The sequence below is a fragment of the Lissotriton vulgaris genome, chromosome 5, assembly GCF_964263255.1.
Source record: "Lissotriton vulgaris chromosome 5, aLisVul1.2, whole genome shotgun sequence".
Taxonomy (NCBI): Eukaryota; Metazoa; Chordata; class Amphibia; order Caudata; family Salamandridae; genus Lissotriton; species Lissotriton vulgaris.
In genome coordinates, this window is record NC_141693.1 from 1968446549 (window position 1) to 1968463853 (window position 17305).

The window sequence follows — 17305 nt, forward strand, 5'->3', positions numbered from 1 at the left end:
CATCCCAACATTGATTGCCCATCAGAAACCAACTATTAAATTCTGCCTCCTAGACTGGAAAGTGATACGAAACCTTCAGCTCCATCGCCACTCAATTGTAACCCTTTAAACAAAGTTTGGTAAAAACGAAGGGCCCGATTCACAGAACTAATTTAAGACAAAATCCTAAACTTACTACCATTTTGGTATTCACAGAAGACACTTACTAATTTTGGTATTCACAGAAGGCACTTACTCATTGATGAGTAAGTGCCTTCTGTGAATACCAAGATGAGTAAGTGCCTTCTGTGAATACCAAAATTAGTAAAAGGTAATAAGTTTAGGATTTTGTCTTAAGTTAGTTCTGTGAATTGGGCCCACAGTGTCATGCAGATTTAATGAACCATGTGAGCTCAAGTCGTGCTGTTCAAAGACAGACCTCAGAAGTGAATGACAGACATATTCTACTTTTAATGAGTGCTGGCTCTATTAACCCCTTCGATGCGGATGACAAAGCCAGCTCGTCATGGGCGTTACCTGCGCTGCGCGCATGATGAGCTGGCTTTGTCACGTAACCCGCGATTTTCAAATTTCAGCGCGCAGCGGGAAAACCCGCTAGCGCGCATGCGGTTAAAGCTACTAAATACCCACATTTCAGTGGCAAAGTGTCGTCTGATTGTTCTATGTGTTTAAGCGGGATGCGCCACTGGAAATCCCGGATACAAAATTTGATGAAGATTGCACACATCTTTCTATTTCATTGAGTATGCAGACATGCTTCTCAATAAAGTACAGGGCTAGGCGGACGGGTTCTCTCTTGTGGGTGGTCTGAGTGGTAAACCAATCTTCTTGCTGTGATTCGAAACTTTAGCGAACCCAGTTCTATAGAACACCAACGTTTAACATAAAAAAAAATCAACTAGGGGTTAAACTCTCCCTTCTCATCCAGACCTGCTCGCGCCAGTAGCACTTTCCTAAATTCTGAGACCTGTGGCCTTCACAAGATGGCGCTGCTTGGAGGAACCGGCAGCTGTGAGGGAACTGTTGACCGAGTTGGGCCTGGGACCACTGAAAGAATTGCTCGAAAGGGGTCAACAAAGTAGAAGATGAGAGTAGACTAGTACGCGAGGACACTGGGTAGTACGAAATCCTGGTACCTGTGAGGGAGGTAGAGGCTGGGAAGGGACTATGGGTTATGAGGGGTTTGTCCCAAGAGAGGCTGGTAGCTTCAAGGAAATGGTGGCCTGAGAAAGGACCACAGTCTGCAATGGCATGGGACTGCTTCCTGGTGCTGGTGCATACAAATGGTTGGTAGCGGGAAGGGATTGTTGAATGAAGAGGCCTGAGCTGGCAGCAGTCTACCTCAAGCATGGTTGATAATGGGCAAATGCCGGCTGGATGATGTTAGCATGGGACTGGATTTAGGAATATATGTTGGTTTCTTGAGGAACCCATTTGTTTCTTTTTGCTCCCTGTAAAATTACTTGGAAAACCACCCCCGTAAAGTAATCTACTAACAGATTGAAGATACTTCAAAGCAGCCAGGAAGGAGCACCTGAGGAGAAGACCACATCTGAGTAGTCAACCAGAAGCACATTCAAAACATCAACGCAAAAAAGAATATAGGAAAGTTAAAATAGAAAAGTTTAACAATTAAGAAACAGAGTTTGCCTTCCCAAGAATGGTCACACTTCTTGGTTTTGAATGAGAGGAACACTTAACTCTTTGTGGAACAGACCAGCCATTTTACAGCGATTTGGTTGGTACCTTCAACACCTCCAACCAACCCAGATTTGCAAATTTAAAATGTACTCGCACACAGATGGACAAATATAGCTTTTTCCTAGTCCAAAACGTTAACTATGCTGTATGATGAACCATTGCTAAATTGGACTATTTGATTACCCCTGCAATAGCTGTTCACAAAACAGCATTTTATTTGGCCAGAATTATTTCACATAAAGGACTTGCTAATTGAACATTTTAATTTAATTGACTGTGTGGTATAATACTGAGACCAATGCCAATATACCTGTGGGGCCCTAATGTTTAACAGGAAGATGCAGAACCACTGTGACTGCAGCATGCACTAAGATACAGGGTGCACCAGAACATCAATATTTTTATTTAAAGCCAAGAAACTATTCTCAGAAAAGGCCAAAGCTTTGGTCCTCTGTGCCGGTAAAGAGAAACTGGATAGCATGGCAGGAGAAAGCTTTTTTCAGCAACCAGGCCATGTGATTGCACAAGGGAGGCTTGCACTCTCCATTGCAACTGGCTCAAGGGCTCTAATGCTGTAATTATATCATTGAAGTAAATGTACTGAAAAAGATCCTGTCCAAAACCAGCCTCACATAAAAGCACTTCCGAAGCAGGCAATCAAGACCAAGACGTATATCGCATGACATGGAGCAGTGAAGAGATGACTCCCAGTCATCAGAGCTGTCTCCAGAGACCATCCGAGCATTTTACCATTTTATAGCAGAAGAAAATCATTAGGTTTTAAATATTATACCAATCAATAGAGACTTTAAAATAGAACATGCCCTTCTTGCAGAAGTCTCTTCCCATCGTGCAATATAAATCTTTTCGTGGACGTCCACGGCCAAAGCCAGTGAATTGGTTCAAGTGAGACCGGTCTCACCAATGTAAGATGCAGACTTTCGGGGTTCTCTATAAAAAATACTTAACTGGCCAATCATATGCCAGGGATGGTGTCTTTACTTTCACTGATTATAATAGTTTGAGGCGTAACATTGTGACATTCCCGAAATTATCTGCAGCAGACATACAGGCATTTTTGCGAGCGCAAACGGTGCGAATCGCAAAATTCGACCGTTTGCGCCCGCAAAAATGGCATTTGAGATGCATCAAGGGTTCATGCACCAGCAATTTAAGAATTCGCAAATAATTGCGAGTTCTCAAATTGCGATTGCATTTAAGGAATCGCAATTTGCGATTCTTTAAATGCAATGCATGAACCATTCCAAGATTGCGAATTCGCAATCTGGGGCCGCTATTTACCGCGAAGTCAAAGTACATGGTAAATAGCAAAAACTTAGAAATATGCACTTTAGTGCATTTTTCTAAGTTGTATGTTACACACACACATGTCCTTGGGACATGTGTGTGCGCAACACCAGTGAACATTACCATTTCAGGGGTGCAACAGGGTGTCCTTTGGACACCCTGGCACCCTTGAAATTACGGCACATTTGCGATTCGCTAATTGCTAATCGCAAATAAGGAATGACTCCCCATTCATTCCTATGGGCCTTTAGGGCCATAGGAATGAATGGGAAAGCCATTCCTTATTTGCGATTAGTAATTAGCGAATCGCAAATAAGGAATCAGTAGAAATCGCAAATAATATTGCGATTCCTACATGCATCCCGTTTTGCCAGTCTTTAATAGCGATTCCTTAAAATTCGCTATTAAGGACTCGCAAAACATTACTTTGATGCATCTGGGGGATAGTGTGTAAAGGAGTATTTCAGGGCATTATATGACGCAAAATCTTATAACATGCATCGCACATTAACTTGGATGCAGCGTTTTGTATCAGACGTAGACTACCAGGGCCAAGCTAATCTACCATCTTCTTCTCGAACTACTCCAAATGCACAGCTCTCAACCTTCACAATTTCTCTCCCTACTCACTGCCAGTATGACTTGAAGTAGAACCATGACTTTACTGCACTGCTAACTACCCCTCCATGCCCAGAAACTTACCAACACTGCCCTTCCCACAGTAGGAGCTAAAACTAACCTCTTATACTTAATATGTTTTAAGACAACTACACCTGACAATTTCTGGCTGGGTGGTATGAAATGGCTCTAATGATAGCACACCATAAAGGTTAATCCACATAGTGGACTATGTGAGAAATTTGCCTTCACCACCATCCACAAATCATTGCACTATTTTTCAAGAAATGAGGCTGTTATAGCAGCGTGCCCAGTCTGCGCCACAGCAACATTCCCTAAAAATGGCAGGAGGAACCCAGCTAAGTTAGTGAGTCAGTGGGAGGATCTGTGCAGTCCTATAACACACGGTTTATTGCCTGTTGGCCCTTTTCGGAGTCGCATTATCAGCTCGCCCCACAGAAGCCTTGTTTTACTTGTCGATGTAGTTTTATGAGGGCCATCCGGTGGATGTTGTCACAACAGATCTGAAAACTCCAATGGACATCAAATAAATAAACGTTCTACAACAGCTATTGTTGGTTATTGATAGGGATGCATGACTGGGTAAGGAGAACTGTTTTTCTCTATTGTGGCTGGCCAATCATATATGGCAAAACAATGTATGACCGCATGGATGTTTCACTGTTAAAACTCAATAACGAGATTTTTTTTTTTTTAAAGTGTTACCCACCTGCAGAGAAGCCGAAGAGTGTGCACTCTTTCAAGTAAACTTACTGGTCTATCAGGAGGGGCCTAAATGGTGCCAAAGTAAGCCTGTCGCTCTGCGTGGTTTAGTCTCATTAACAGCCCCTGGCCTGACTCTATTAAGACTCGTGGCTCATCAATGGAAACATTACTTGCCCCCCCCCCCCCGCCCCTCTAAAATCCTTGCAGTCCTATTTTGTAGCCTTCCCTTGCTCCAAGAACATGGGACACCGTATCTGCATATTTTCCCCCACAAACACACATACATACACATTCTATTTTACTGCACATGCCTGTCAGCCATTTTTGCCTTCTGCTCCATGCACTTAGGTTGCACAATGGCTTCCAGTTTCTCAGTCCTCTTCTTGTCTGTGCCTAGACAGACACCGAGCAAGAGAGGCATGCTGGTTAACTATGTGGAGGAGTTAGATTAAGGACTTATAGTGCAAGAGTCACAATGGTGAGTAACTAGTACTTACACCTACATCTGGTCCCATTTCCTCCAGGCACGTGAGAAGTTTTTAAAGTGTTTAGTTATTAACCAGGGCTGCTAGCAGTCACAATTTGTACCCAAGTTGTTCTTCAAAACCACCTGGCCACCCGCCATGGAACGGAGATCAAAAGTGTGTATATAAAACTCACAAGAAGTTTCTAATATGGCCACCTTTAACATGATGTAAATGTAGTAGTACTTGTATAGCTCACAAATCGACCAATGAGGGTATCTCGGCGCTTGTACGCATATCGCTGTGGAACCCTTCCTGGCTTTTCCCTGTGAATTACCCACTCCTGGACACCCCCAAGGTGGAGGCCAGGCATCCTAGCGTTGTTGGGGTCGTTGTGGAGATTAAGCAAGCTATTGCCCAGAGTTGCAGAGTGGGACCCATGATTAGAATAGGCACCGAGGCGAGAATTATCAGGTCAGAGGAAATTGAGCCCAAGACCCGCCAAGGCGGGGATTGAACCCTGGTCCCGGGCTAGACCTCTGCATCAGGCTCCGCCGCTCTAACCATTGAGCCACACTTCTCCATGATGTCTTAGAACATCTGACACTAAAAAGTCCCAGAGGAAACCATGCCAGTGACTTAATGCACTTAGGAGTCTAGAGCTTTAAGTCACTCATGGTACCATGATTCCGAAGGCATGTCCACAGTCAGCTGTCACTGAATACACTGTGTTCCTGATGGCATGCACCTAGAAGCCAACCGGTAGGGAAGTGCTGCATGAAAGCAACAACAGGCAGCATACCCCGGAAACACCAGCAGGATGATATCAGACTTATGTTGTCAACATCAAATACAAGCCCAAAGCTAGGAGTGGGAGAAAAATATGAATTTTGCCCAGTGGTCCAAAAATCCACGAACCAAGCCTTGTCAAAATGATGAAGAATTCCAGTCTTTGTACAGAATGATGAATACCGATTACCAACTTGTTATGTGTATGTTCATAAGGAAGGAAGGGTTCTAGGACTTCTCACAGTGCATTTCTCACTGTCGCACATAGTACTCTGGTTATTGTCCAGAAGTTAAGTTCATTGTGTACTTTATGCATTATCAACTCTCATCAGCCACTGCATGCCTTTCTGTGCCACCCTTCCCCACAGAACTCTTTGTGTTATCAAGAAAGGACTGTAAAAAGGCACGCTAGACAGCGGTAAGCAATTAACCACAAATGTATGCCACAATCCAGATACTAAGCTGTTGATTGCTTCCATGGCCCAACTCCATGTTTAAGATGAACAAGTTACTTACCTTCGGTAACAATATATCTGTAAGAGACATATATTAGTTATGGATTCCTCACCTTAGAATTACCACCAGGCGTCAAACTGAAACCGGAGAATTTTTCTTCAGCAGTACCCCTGTACGATGGTAGGTGGTGTCGGTCGACTCCGCGTTCGTCGTTGGCGTCGTGATCGCCTGAATGACATCGCGGTATGTACTTAGACGCCGCCCCTGTGCGCTGACATCAGTTCTTTACACGACATCCCACGCCAGAGGCGCAGAGCCATGCAAGACACTGACCAATAGTGCACACAACTAGGACCCTGAAAGGGAGTCCCTTACCGTAGAAATCAGTTTGCAGAACGGGGAGGATGGGTGAGACAGTGAGGAATTTGTAACTAATATATGTCTCTTATAGATATATCGTTAACCAAAGTTAAGTAACTTGTTCATCTGAAAGAGACTATTAGTTATGGATTCCTCACCTTAGAATAGATACCCCAGCAATACCAACCCCAGAGGTTGGTCTGCGAACTAAGTTCACACCAGAAAGTCCTGGAGAACTGAACGGCCAAAGAAGCTGTCTCTCCGGACTTGGCTGCCCAGGCAGTAATGTTTGGTGAACGTGTGCAATGAAGCCCACGTGGCTGCCTGGCAGATGTCATGAAGGGGAACTCCACGTCCCAAAGCAGTATTCACTGACGTCGCCCTGGTGGAATGAGTGCGCAGCCCCACTGGAGGTTCCTTTTTCGCAAAGGAATAACAAATTTTGAAGCAAAGAAAGACCCATTGAGAGATGGTCTGCTTTTGCACGGCCCAACCTTTCTTGGCGCCCACATAGCCAACAAACAGCTAATCATCCATCCGGAATTGCTTTGTGCGATCCAGATAGAACGAAAGAGCATGTTTTGGATCCAGATGGTGGAGCCTCTCCTCCTCTTTAGAAGGATGCAGGGGCGGGAAGAAGGTGGGCAAAGTGATGGTCTGTCCAATGAAGAAAGAGGCAACCACTTTGGGAAGGAAAGAAGGCCTAGTGCGAAGGACAAACTTGTTGGATGAACAGCCTGGAAAGGAGGTTTGGGAGAAAGAGCCTGAAGCTCCCTTATCCTGCTAGCAGAGGTGATGGCAACCAAAAAGGCAGTTTTGAGTGTCAAAAGTCTGAAGGACAGTTATGTAGTGGCTCGAAAGGAGCACACGAGATAGGTCAGCACCATGTTCAAGTCCCACTGGGGCATTACAAGAGGGATAGGAGGAAATAAGTGAGTAATGCCCTTAAAGAAACAATTTACAATAGTGGACTTGAAAAAAGAAGGTTGATCTAGAAGGCGAAGTGTAGGAAGAAAGGCCGAAAGATAGCCCTTGAGAGTGCCCAGAGCAGATCCCTGCTGGGCCAAGTAAAGAATGAAGAGAAGAACCTCTGAAAGAGGGGCAGAAAAGGGATTCACAGCGTTTGCTGCGCACCATGCCACAAATTTGGTCCATCTACAGGCGTATACTTTTTTGATGGAGGGATGCCTAGCTGCCAAGATAACGTTACAGACTCCGGGAGGAAGGTTGAAAACTGTCAACTGTCGCCGCTCAATCTCCATGGAAAGAGCTGGAGTCTGGACAGGTTCAGGTGGAGGACCGTCCCCTGCTGCTGCGACAGAAGATCCTCCCGAAGGTGCAGTCTCATCGGAGGATTGATGGCCATGTGCAAGAGCTCGGGATACCAGACGCTTCGTGCCCAGTCCGGAGCCACAAGAAAGACTTGAGCCCGGTTGCGCTTGTTCTTTTTCAGCACTCTGGGTAGAAGTGGTATAGGCGGAAAATCGTATAGAAGACCGCAACTCCACTTGCGATGAAAAGCGTCGCCTAGCAAGTGCCGTCTTTGAAATTCCAATGCGCAGAACTGCTGACATTACGCGTTCTCTTTGGTGGCAAACAGATCTAACCAAGGCTCTCCCCACTGCTGAAAGTGACCTTGCACCACTTCAGAGTGAAGACAACATTTGTGATCCATTACGCACTGGCGGCTGAGTTCGTCTGCCCTGGCGTTCAGAGAACCCCCAGGTGTTGAACCACCAGGGACGTGCCCTGATGTTCCAGCCACTCCCATAGACAAAGTGCCTCCTGACATAGGATCCACGACCCCACCCTGCCCTGTTTGTTGCAGTACCGCATGGCGGTAGTGTTACCTGTGAACACCTGCACTACTCTTCCTTTGACAGAAAGAAGGAATGGCTTCAGTGCAAGACGAATCGCCCGGAGCTCTAGAAGGTTGATGTGGAGTCCGGACTCCGCCAGAGACCAGGCGCCTCTGATCTCTGCCTCCCCCATGTGGCCGCCTCACCACAGAAGTGATGCATCTGTCACCACTGTGAACTCTGGTTGGGGAAGGGAGAGGGACCTGCTGTTGACCCAATCCTGGTTCTGTAGCCACCACTGCAACTAATGTGCAGTGCCCTCCGAGATCTGGACGCTATCAGAAAGATTCCCCTGATGCTGTGCCCGCTGGAACTTCAGGTCCCACTGCAGAGCCCGCATATGCCATCTGACATAGTCCACCAGCAGGATGCAGGAGGCCATGAGGCCCAGTAGCAGCAGGGTCATTCTGACAGAAACCTGGAATAGACGCTGTAAGATCGGAATCATAGCCCGAATATCCCGGACTCGCTGCTCGGGAGGATAAGCCCAAAACTGCGCTGTGTCCAGAACGGCTCCAATGAAAAAGAGCTTCTGGGAGGGAATCAGCTGTGACTTCGGCACGCTGAAGGTGAACCCCAGCGAATGCAGGAGGCCGGCTGTAGTCTGGAGGTGGGAGTCGACAGCCTGGGGCGAGCCCGCCATCAATAGCGAGTCTTCGAGATAGGGTAAGACTGGAACCCCTGATCGGCGCAGATGAGCCGAGACCACCGCCATCACTTTCGTGAACAAGCGAGCGGAAATGGGAAGGCCAAAGGGGAGCACGGTAAGCTTAAAGTACTTTGGCCTATTGTGAACCGTAGGTAACGCCGGTGGGTCAGCAGAACAGGGATATAAAAATAAGCGTCCAACGCTCCCATCCAGTCTCCATTGTCGGGGGCAGACAAGACCGGAGCAAATGTCAACATTTTGAACTTCTCCTTCCGGAGGAAGCGGTTGACGTTCCTGAGATCCAAGATAGGACGCAAGCCCTTTTCATTCTTGGGCACCAGAAAGTAGTGGAAATAAGAGCCACAACCTACTTCTGGGGCAGGAACTCACTTGATGGCTCCCTTGGCCAAGAGAGCCGTAACTTCCTGGTGGAGATGGGCCAAGTGATCCTCCGACATGCGATGGAATTGAGGTGGCATGGATGGAGGGGTAGTCTTGAAGGGGAGGAAGTAGCCCCTTTGGACTATCTGCAAAACCCACCTGTCCGCCGTGATGTTGAGCCAGTGGGGGAGGTGATGGTGAATCCTGCCGCCCACTGGCGAATTATGGCCCTGAAAGGCCAGACTCGGAGGGCTTGGAGGCTGCTGCAAAGGGGGCACTGGTGGACTGGCCCGCCCGCTGGCCCCCAGACCCACGAAAGTGGGTCCCATTTCCCCGGCCACACCGAGGCTGGACAGCTTGTGCAGGCCTGTGGCCCTGGGCGGAATGTGGCGGGGTACCACTTCTGTAGCCATGAAAGGAGTGAAAAGCAGACTGCAATGGCGAGAGGTAAAAGCGAGGCACAAGGACCTGGCCGTACCCCTGGAGTCCTTAAAGCGCTCAAGCGCATTGTCTGCTTTGTCGCCAAACAAGTAACGGCCATCAAAGGGCATGTTCATTGATAACTTTATTTCAGTCAAAGGCCATAAAAGATTAAATACATACAAAGCACAAATCATTAAGACAATAAATAGTGAGCAGATCAATTGTGAATATAAAATAAGATTAAACTCAGCATAGCTTGGACATCACCCGAAAAGCCAGTGGACCTCAGCCAGGCGTAGCATCTCTGGGATACTGACGTTGAAATCGTCCTACCCAGCGAGTCGGCGGTGTCCATTCCACATCGTATGGCAAACTTTGCTGCGCCACTCGATTCGGTGACTGACTGCATTGAAGGCCTAGGACCCCCAGACAAGTCCGCAGGGCCGGAAGGAGCAGCATCGGAGTCGGGTTGCCCAAAAATGGAGTGGAGGGCCTCGTAAAAGCTATGAAGTTGGGCAGGGAGTCGCTCTGGCTCTCGGAAAAGGGAGGGAGGCTCAGAGCCGACCCAACATGCTCCGCTGGCAGAGGGGGATGACTACCTTCTGCCTCCTGCGTTGCATCGGTCGACAGACGGGGAGAATGCAAAGAGCGACGGTGCTTCTTTGCCTTCTTTTTGTTCTACGACTTGCACGAAGACTTTGACGAAGAGTGGTAGTGATGGCTCCGCAACCGGTCCCGCGACCTCCCTCTCAACCGGGACCTCGAGCAGCGCGGAGCCAACTGCCGGGCCTCCAGAAGCTTTCGGGACTGCTCCCGCAAAGACTTCCAGGCACCAGAGGTACACAAGATGGGGGTCCGTCACCGACATCAGCTTGCGGCAGGAGACACAAGCCTTGAAGCCGGTCCGCTGAGATGACATCCCTGTGCAAACAGGAGTTGGACGACTCGAAATGATGTTGACAAAAAGTCGAAAAAAGAGAGACAAAAAGTGACTTGAGGTACCGCTCTCCCTGGATCTGCGCTGGCCAGCGTGCAGGGGTGGCATCTAAGCAGATACCGAGACGTCATTCCGGTGATCACGACGCCAATGACAAACCCAGAGTCGACCGATGCCACCTACCGACCCGCAGGGGTACTGCTGAAGAAAAATTCTCCAGATCCAGTCCGACGCCTGGGGGGTAATTCTAAGGTGAAGAATCCATAACTAATAGTCTCTTTCAGATATTCTTTTTCAGGCATAACCTGTTCCTTTTTTTTGCTTTTTTAAATAAGAGGATGCCCCTTGCTGGGCCAATGCTCCTGCCACCTACCTTACATGAGGGTGGGTTGTGAAGCCAGTGGTGAGACCACAACTGTCACGATAGTGGAGGCATGAAGACCACTTACCAGAAACAGTAACTGTAAATTGTTTACTGACCATCAAAGACAAGGGCATTGAGCACAATGAGGGGCATTTAAAGCTGCAGCAGGTCCAGGGCTACACACCCCCGGGAGGTGTAAATGGACTCACCTCCAGAACTGTGTGACGGACTAGGACAGAATGGAAAGATTGGAGGATCACGTGGGCCTTTTCTCAGTTCCTAAAAAGGAGCCAGGCTTGATTTGCATCATCAAGAGCCTCCAACTTGGTAGGATCTCATCCATGCTAGCCCCTATGGATGCAAATCCTACTTGGGGAGTAGCCACTAATCAATCCGATGTCAGTCATGCTGAGGGTTCAAGGAAAGGATCTGGAACTCATATCCGGACAATGCGGCAGCAGTGTAGACGATCTACCTCTGTTTCTTACAAGTGAAAGGGGTATTCGCTTGCGTTTTGCTGGGTCTGATAAACATCTCATCCCCCAGGGTAAGATGTACAAATATTTTGTAGTAAAATACTGATCACAATTTGCAACCAGTAAGGATTTTTAAGAATCAACTTATGCACTTATAGGTAGATTCTTAAGAACGAATTGTAGTGGGTCGTAATCCGAGCTATATCCTGAGTATTAAGGCAGATCGCAAATTGCAATTTACCATGCTTATAGGCCATCACAAGAATGTTGGCTTTCTGGGGTCAGTCAGCAGACCACCATGTGTGTGATTGCACTTAAGTACAGCCAATCTGTTTTTGTTTTTAATGTAACTCGTTTTCTGTAAATAAGCCAGGGGTTTCTTTAAAAAGGAAAAGTTTAAGTTTGAGAGTTTGCAGTGTAAAACATCACCCACTCCTCAAATGGGTTTAGTACATTGTAAAAAGTATTTTTGTAGTCGCACACCTCTAAGTGGGGAGTTTACAATAAAAATAATACTTTGCAGATCTGACCCTAAATCACTTAATGGGAATTTATGTTGCAGTCCTGTGGGTCAAGGGTCGCTGTATTTTGGGAAGAACCAGTTCTGGTCCAGTAGGAGAGTCCAGCTCGAAATGTACCTATGGTTCAAACTCGCTCACCCTCCCTTCCCCCTGCTAACCACCAAATTCATTCCCTCTGCTGGGTATTTCCTGTTACTAACTTCTGGCACAGTTGATAATGGACACTGATAGGAGTGCAAAGCATACTTCAGAGCAGACTCTAGTTTTAGGCATCTCACAAAGCTTGTGGTTGTTCCCAACACTAGCAGACGTGCAACAGGGTGCTCCCCACATAGTCTGGATGAAGTGTCTAAACAACCTGTGGATGCACGTTTTTAGGTCGAGGACCGTAGGCTGTGCTTGCACAGTCTCGGTCAGAGATTTAATGTTTACCAGTATGGGGGCTTGAACCCGCCCCTCTTCTCCATTGGCAGGCCTCGTAAATGCTGGCCAGCCATTGGAGGAGAGGGGCATCACTCCCTTTAAGCTCCGTCTTTTCCCGATTCGGGCGCGTTTTTTGAGCATCTTTCTTGTTTTCTTTCTCTCCTCTTCCCATTGGCTGGAATTTTACCTTACAGCCAATGGGAAGAGGAGAGAACGAAAACACGCCTCCCAATCACGAAAATGGCAGTGGTTTCTCCGAGGCATTTCTGCCTTGCCTCGGAGAAACGTGGTGGTGTTGTGCACGGATTGTCTGCATGAAGTGCCTGGGCGTGGGATTTAAGAAGAGTGCCGACATTTGCAGCAGATCACTGAAAAAGCTGTGCTTCGAGGCACTGTCAGCTGCACAGCTATGCATAGTATGTATAAGCCCCAGGTGATGAAGCGGAATAGGGTGCAGGGTCGAGCTCGTCGAATGGTGCTCTGAGGGCCGGAAACAGGAGGCGGGCAGAAATATTGGACTAGTCTTAAAACAAAGAACCCCTTTAAAGCCCCCGGAACCGAAGCCCCAGCAGCCCCCCCCCCCGCCCAAACCAGGGTCAGACATACACCCACGCCCAGAGCTGCTTTCCAATGCCCCAGCAGGATTTTAGCACAGTGCCGACGGGCGCTTCCAGGCTCTTGCATCGAGCTGTGGTGGCGAGGAGGGAGCTCAGACTGGGACCCTCCAGGTAGCCCAGCTCCCGACATTCACCCTCCGTGCACGCAAAGGGGCACTATTTCACCGGTCAGCACCCCAAACCTTAGTCCATCCCTGCCCGGACCCGGCGGCCGCCGCACCGCTCACAACAGCTGCTTCACCGGAGTACCTTCAAAGCAGGGTTTGGCGTCAGCAGCATGACAACTTCACACGAGGTGAAAGCTTCAGTAGGTAATACAAGCCTTCTGACCCATGGCCTTCTGGCCTGGCGTAAGGTCATTTGGGACGGGGCGTAGCAAGGGAGCAAGAAGGCGCACGGTCTATAAACAACGCGCATCTGCGGTTACAAAGGACTGAGCCATGTTTATTTTCGGTATATTCAAGGAGGCGACAGACCGGGTACAGGTTGGATTCTAGCGTCTCCGGCAGTGGAACTCCTCGGAAATCGGACTTTCCTCAAGAGACCCCATTCTGCCCCCTCAAACATCTGGAGAGCCCACTGCCAAGGCAGGCTGCCCTCACTCACAGACGTTCACTCGTTCGTCCTAACATCTCGACCTCTGCGCCTCAAATTGATCTTTAACACATAAATGCTAAATATTTCCAGTGAGTCATCAAGTGAAATTACGCGCCAGTGGCCGCTCGATGCCATCCGTGTCCACCTTAGGAGCAGGAGGGCCGTATCTGTGCCAGAGGCTCTGGGTATTTACGTACCACCAATCAGCCTGAAAGTGATTTACGGCCTCACTGGTTAGCAGTAGAGAATGCGGCACAGGCCTGCCCCCTCGGACCCACGCTGGACACCCAGGGGCTGAGGATGACATTAAGGCTCATGCTTCAACACAGAAGATACAAGGACCAGACTTCGAGTCCCACCCACACTCTGAAGCGGGAACAGGGACCTCCTCCCAGCAGGAGACAGTGACGAAAGAACAGACAGAGTACAAGGCCATGCCGGGCAAGGATACATCACTGCACCTCTGCAGAGCCCCCGGTATTCACTCCACCTGCCCCCATCCAAGCCCCCGGTCTCTCTGGGACCAGCCGCTCCCGCTCCTCTCTCGCTCGCCCGCTCGCTTTTTCGGTCCCTCACCCATCCACTCACTCTTCTCATACTCGCTCTCCCTCCTTCCCTCGCCCCGCGCCGCTCTATATCATTCCATATCATATGACTTTCCATCTAAAGCCATCGATTGAGCACTCCAAAAAAAAAACAATTCTTAGATAATAAGGGAGTCTACATCATCATTGAAGTCAGTAGTTGTGCATACACATACTTTGAGCAGTTTCTCTGGAATAAGAACCTCCCCAATATTAGTAAAAGCTGTGCTACACTATCTAACAACAATGCAGAGAAAAGGAAAGTCAGGGTTTAAATGATGTGTGAAGACAAACACTGTATTTGATCGAAGTGTGGGTTAAAGTACCAGTGTCTTCACTCCTTGCTGCTACAAATCAGTGTTTAAGTGGGACACTGTTATTATAGTTGTGTGTCAGTCACATGCAAATCACGAAAAAACGATTCGGTTGATGCTGATGTTTTTCACTGAATGTAATTGAACATCAGTTATGTCAATGCAACATTTTAAAATAGTCCAACATGTTTGAAGTAGCTATAACAGGTTTATTGGCTTTGAAGTTGTTCTGTGTGTGGGTGGCTCTGTGTGTGGGTGGCTCTGTGTGTGTGGCTCTTTGTGGGTGGCTCTGTGTATGGGTGCAAATGCAATAGATCTCGAATTTGCGAGAGATTACGCTATTAGCATTGTAAATGACAATGCCATTTATTTATATGTTTTAAAAACATAAATAAAAATAATGTCATGAGCAATGCCAATAGCTCTAACTTTAACAATGCCCGGACCATTGCATTGTAAATGCTTGTTTCTGTTTCTCCTGCTGTTGTGTGACAAGGTGAAACTGAAGATTTCAGACACTGAGCTTCAAAGACGAGATGGAGGCAAAATGAATGACAAGAGAAGAGTTGATACGACCATAGGCTCTGGAAACAAAACCTGTGCTGATGAGCGTCAAGGAAGTGTAACCAGTAAATGGTCAATCACTTTAGGGTTGTCTGTGGCAAAAGTGAGAATCAAATATTGCTACAGAAGCGGAAAAAGAGAGGACTGAAAAATAAAGTGGAACTCCCTCAAAAAAGAACATATTTTAATGTGTAACATATCATCTTAAGCCATTAGGTGAGAAAGTATAGGCTATCGTCGGAGGAAGTAAAACTTGGGTTGAGTGTCTGTTACTGGACTTCCCTTTAACATTCTTGTGTGCACTGCAAACAGGTATTTTGTCCACCACAGCATGAACCTGGAGTAAGGAGAGACAGGATGTACTCATACTTCTACAGAATTACAATTACATCTCCTATTGCTACTTATCTAAGCAATAGCTTAGAGGAAAGATCTCTCCTCGCCTTTTAAAGGAAAGGATCAATGTATCATCAGAACGAGAATGCCGCCTAAAGAAAAGCCAAAACACTCATTTAAGTTTTCCAATTTTGGACAAATACGGAAAGCAAGGTCAATCATGTCTCTCTGTGTTTCAGTGATTTCATAAACAGGTCCTCAATGATAAAATAAAAAAGCGAACTTCTCAACACCGAATTATGGCAGAATGAGAGAATAATTTAGCGATTCCACAACTGCCCACCTGAAAATCAAACATTCTTCATCTTGTGATCTAAATAGTTATGTTTTCTTATTGGAAGATAAAGCAGCCAGGAACACCAGATTCATTCAAATACTGTATCAAAGGTTGGCAAATGAACATCGCCCAGGAGTGAAAGACAGAACAAGATGGACACTAGGAAGCGACAGGGTACAAACTTCAATTGCAATACATCATTGTTCTTATATTCAGGCATTTCTTCAAGACTGGGTCCACCATACACAGACTATAGCATTTCCCTCAAAGTGGTCTGTGTACAGCATGAGAGAGTCTATGCCTGAACTCATGCACAATGGACAGAATGGACCAGCATGCTCTAATAAAGGAATGCACATTTAAACCAACAGATGAATCGCATGGAATATTTGGGATAGCCGGGTCGTTGCAAAGAAGATTTGACAAGCAAGTACACATATAAGTCTAGGATAGACCTTGGTGAGAATTTAATCATCCTCCCCTGCCCCAATTAAACCATCTTCCAAGAACCCTTGTTCTTTGCCAGATCACAAATGATCCATTGTTTATAAATTAGGGTTGCCCCCGTTCGTCTTCCAATGTGTTAACACGAGCTCACAATGTCTTGCGAGAGGACTCATCTGCTCAGAGTGTTTGTGTACAAGCTCACAGGACAAGCATTTCGACCACAGCAGCATCCCAATATTTCACGGCTGCAAACAGAATGGCAGTATGAAAGTGATGATTTAACAAGGTCATGACGAGGGCTTGAATTTAGGCACCAACAAATACAAGACAATTACAACAGATCCATGCTCTTCTGCAATTCAGTGATAGCCCAAAATCACTACAGGAAATCCTGTAGATAAAAGTCTGAGGGGCTGGTACGGAGTTAAGAGGCGAAGTTTTAAGAGCTTAATATTGTTTGCCATTAGTGACTGTCTTAAGAACCGACATTGACCGAGATGACAGAAACTCTGCCACAAGCATTTCTAGGTATGTGATCAAAAACTACATGTGCATAGGTTAGTTTGTCATCTTAAAACCCAAAAAGAGACATCAGGTTAAGCACATGAATTTAAAAGCTAACTCGGCTACAACTTCTCGCCTCTAGGGGCTTCTCCCACACTCCACAAAAGCCACTGCTCGGGCTTGGTTTGGAACCTAACCCCCCGAGGTTAGCGGCTAGTCACCGAAGGCTATCCTTGAACTGGGTCATTTGAGGGCAGCTGGTGTTGGAAAAGCCTATGAGGCCCTCCTGTGCACATCACAAAAAGAATTCAAGCCCTGCTCATGACAGGGAGCATTCCTTTATTGTACCTTCATAATCAGAACGACCTGTAGGGAACACGCCAGTCGCCGAGAGGTAGATCAGGAGCACGCTGTTGGCGGGCAGCTCCTGTAATAGAAACACACAGTTTTATTAGTACACACTTGGCAGACGGACAGGACACTGCAAACAGATACCAAGCCACAGTATCATGCACCATGTGCTAGGCTACAGCCATCAACAGATGGTTTA

General features: G+C 47.1%; 1 protein-coding gene across 2 annotated transcripts in view; it reads right to left on the minus strand.

Annotated features, from left to right (window-relative positions):
• Positions 1 to 17305, minus strand: part of SCAI (suppressor of cancer cell invasion) — a 602691-nt gene that overhangs the window by 59605 nt on the left and 525781 nt on the right. For both annotated transcript variants that reach the window (XM_086924673.1, XM_086924674.1), the window contains one exon: positions 17104 to 17182. In XM_086924673.1, the coding sequence (XP_086780799.1) occupies positions 17104 to 17182 (79 nt within the window). The remainder of the gene's footprint in view (positions 1 to 17103; positions 17183 to 17305) is intronic.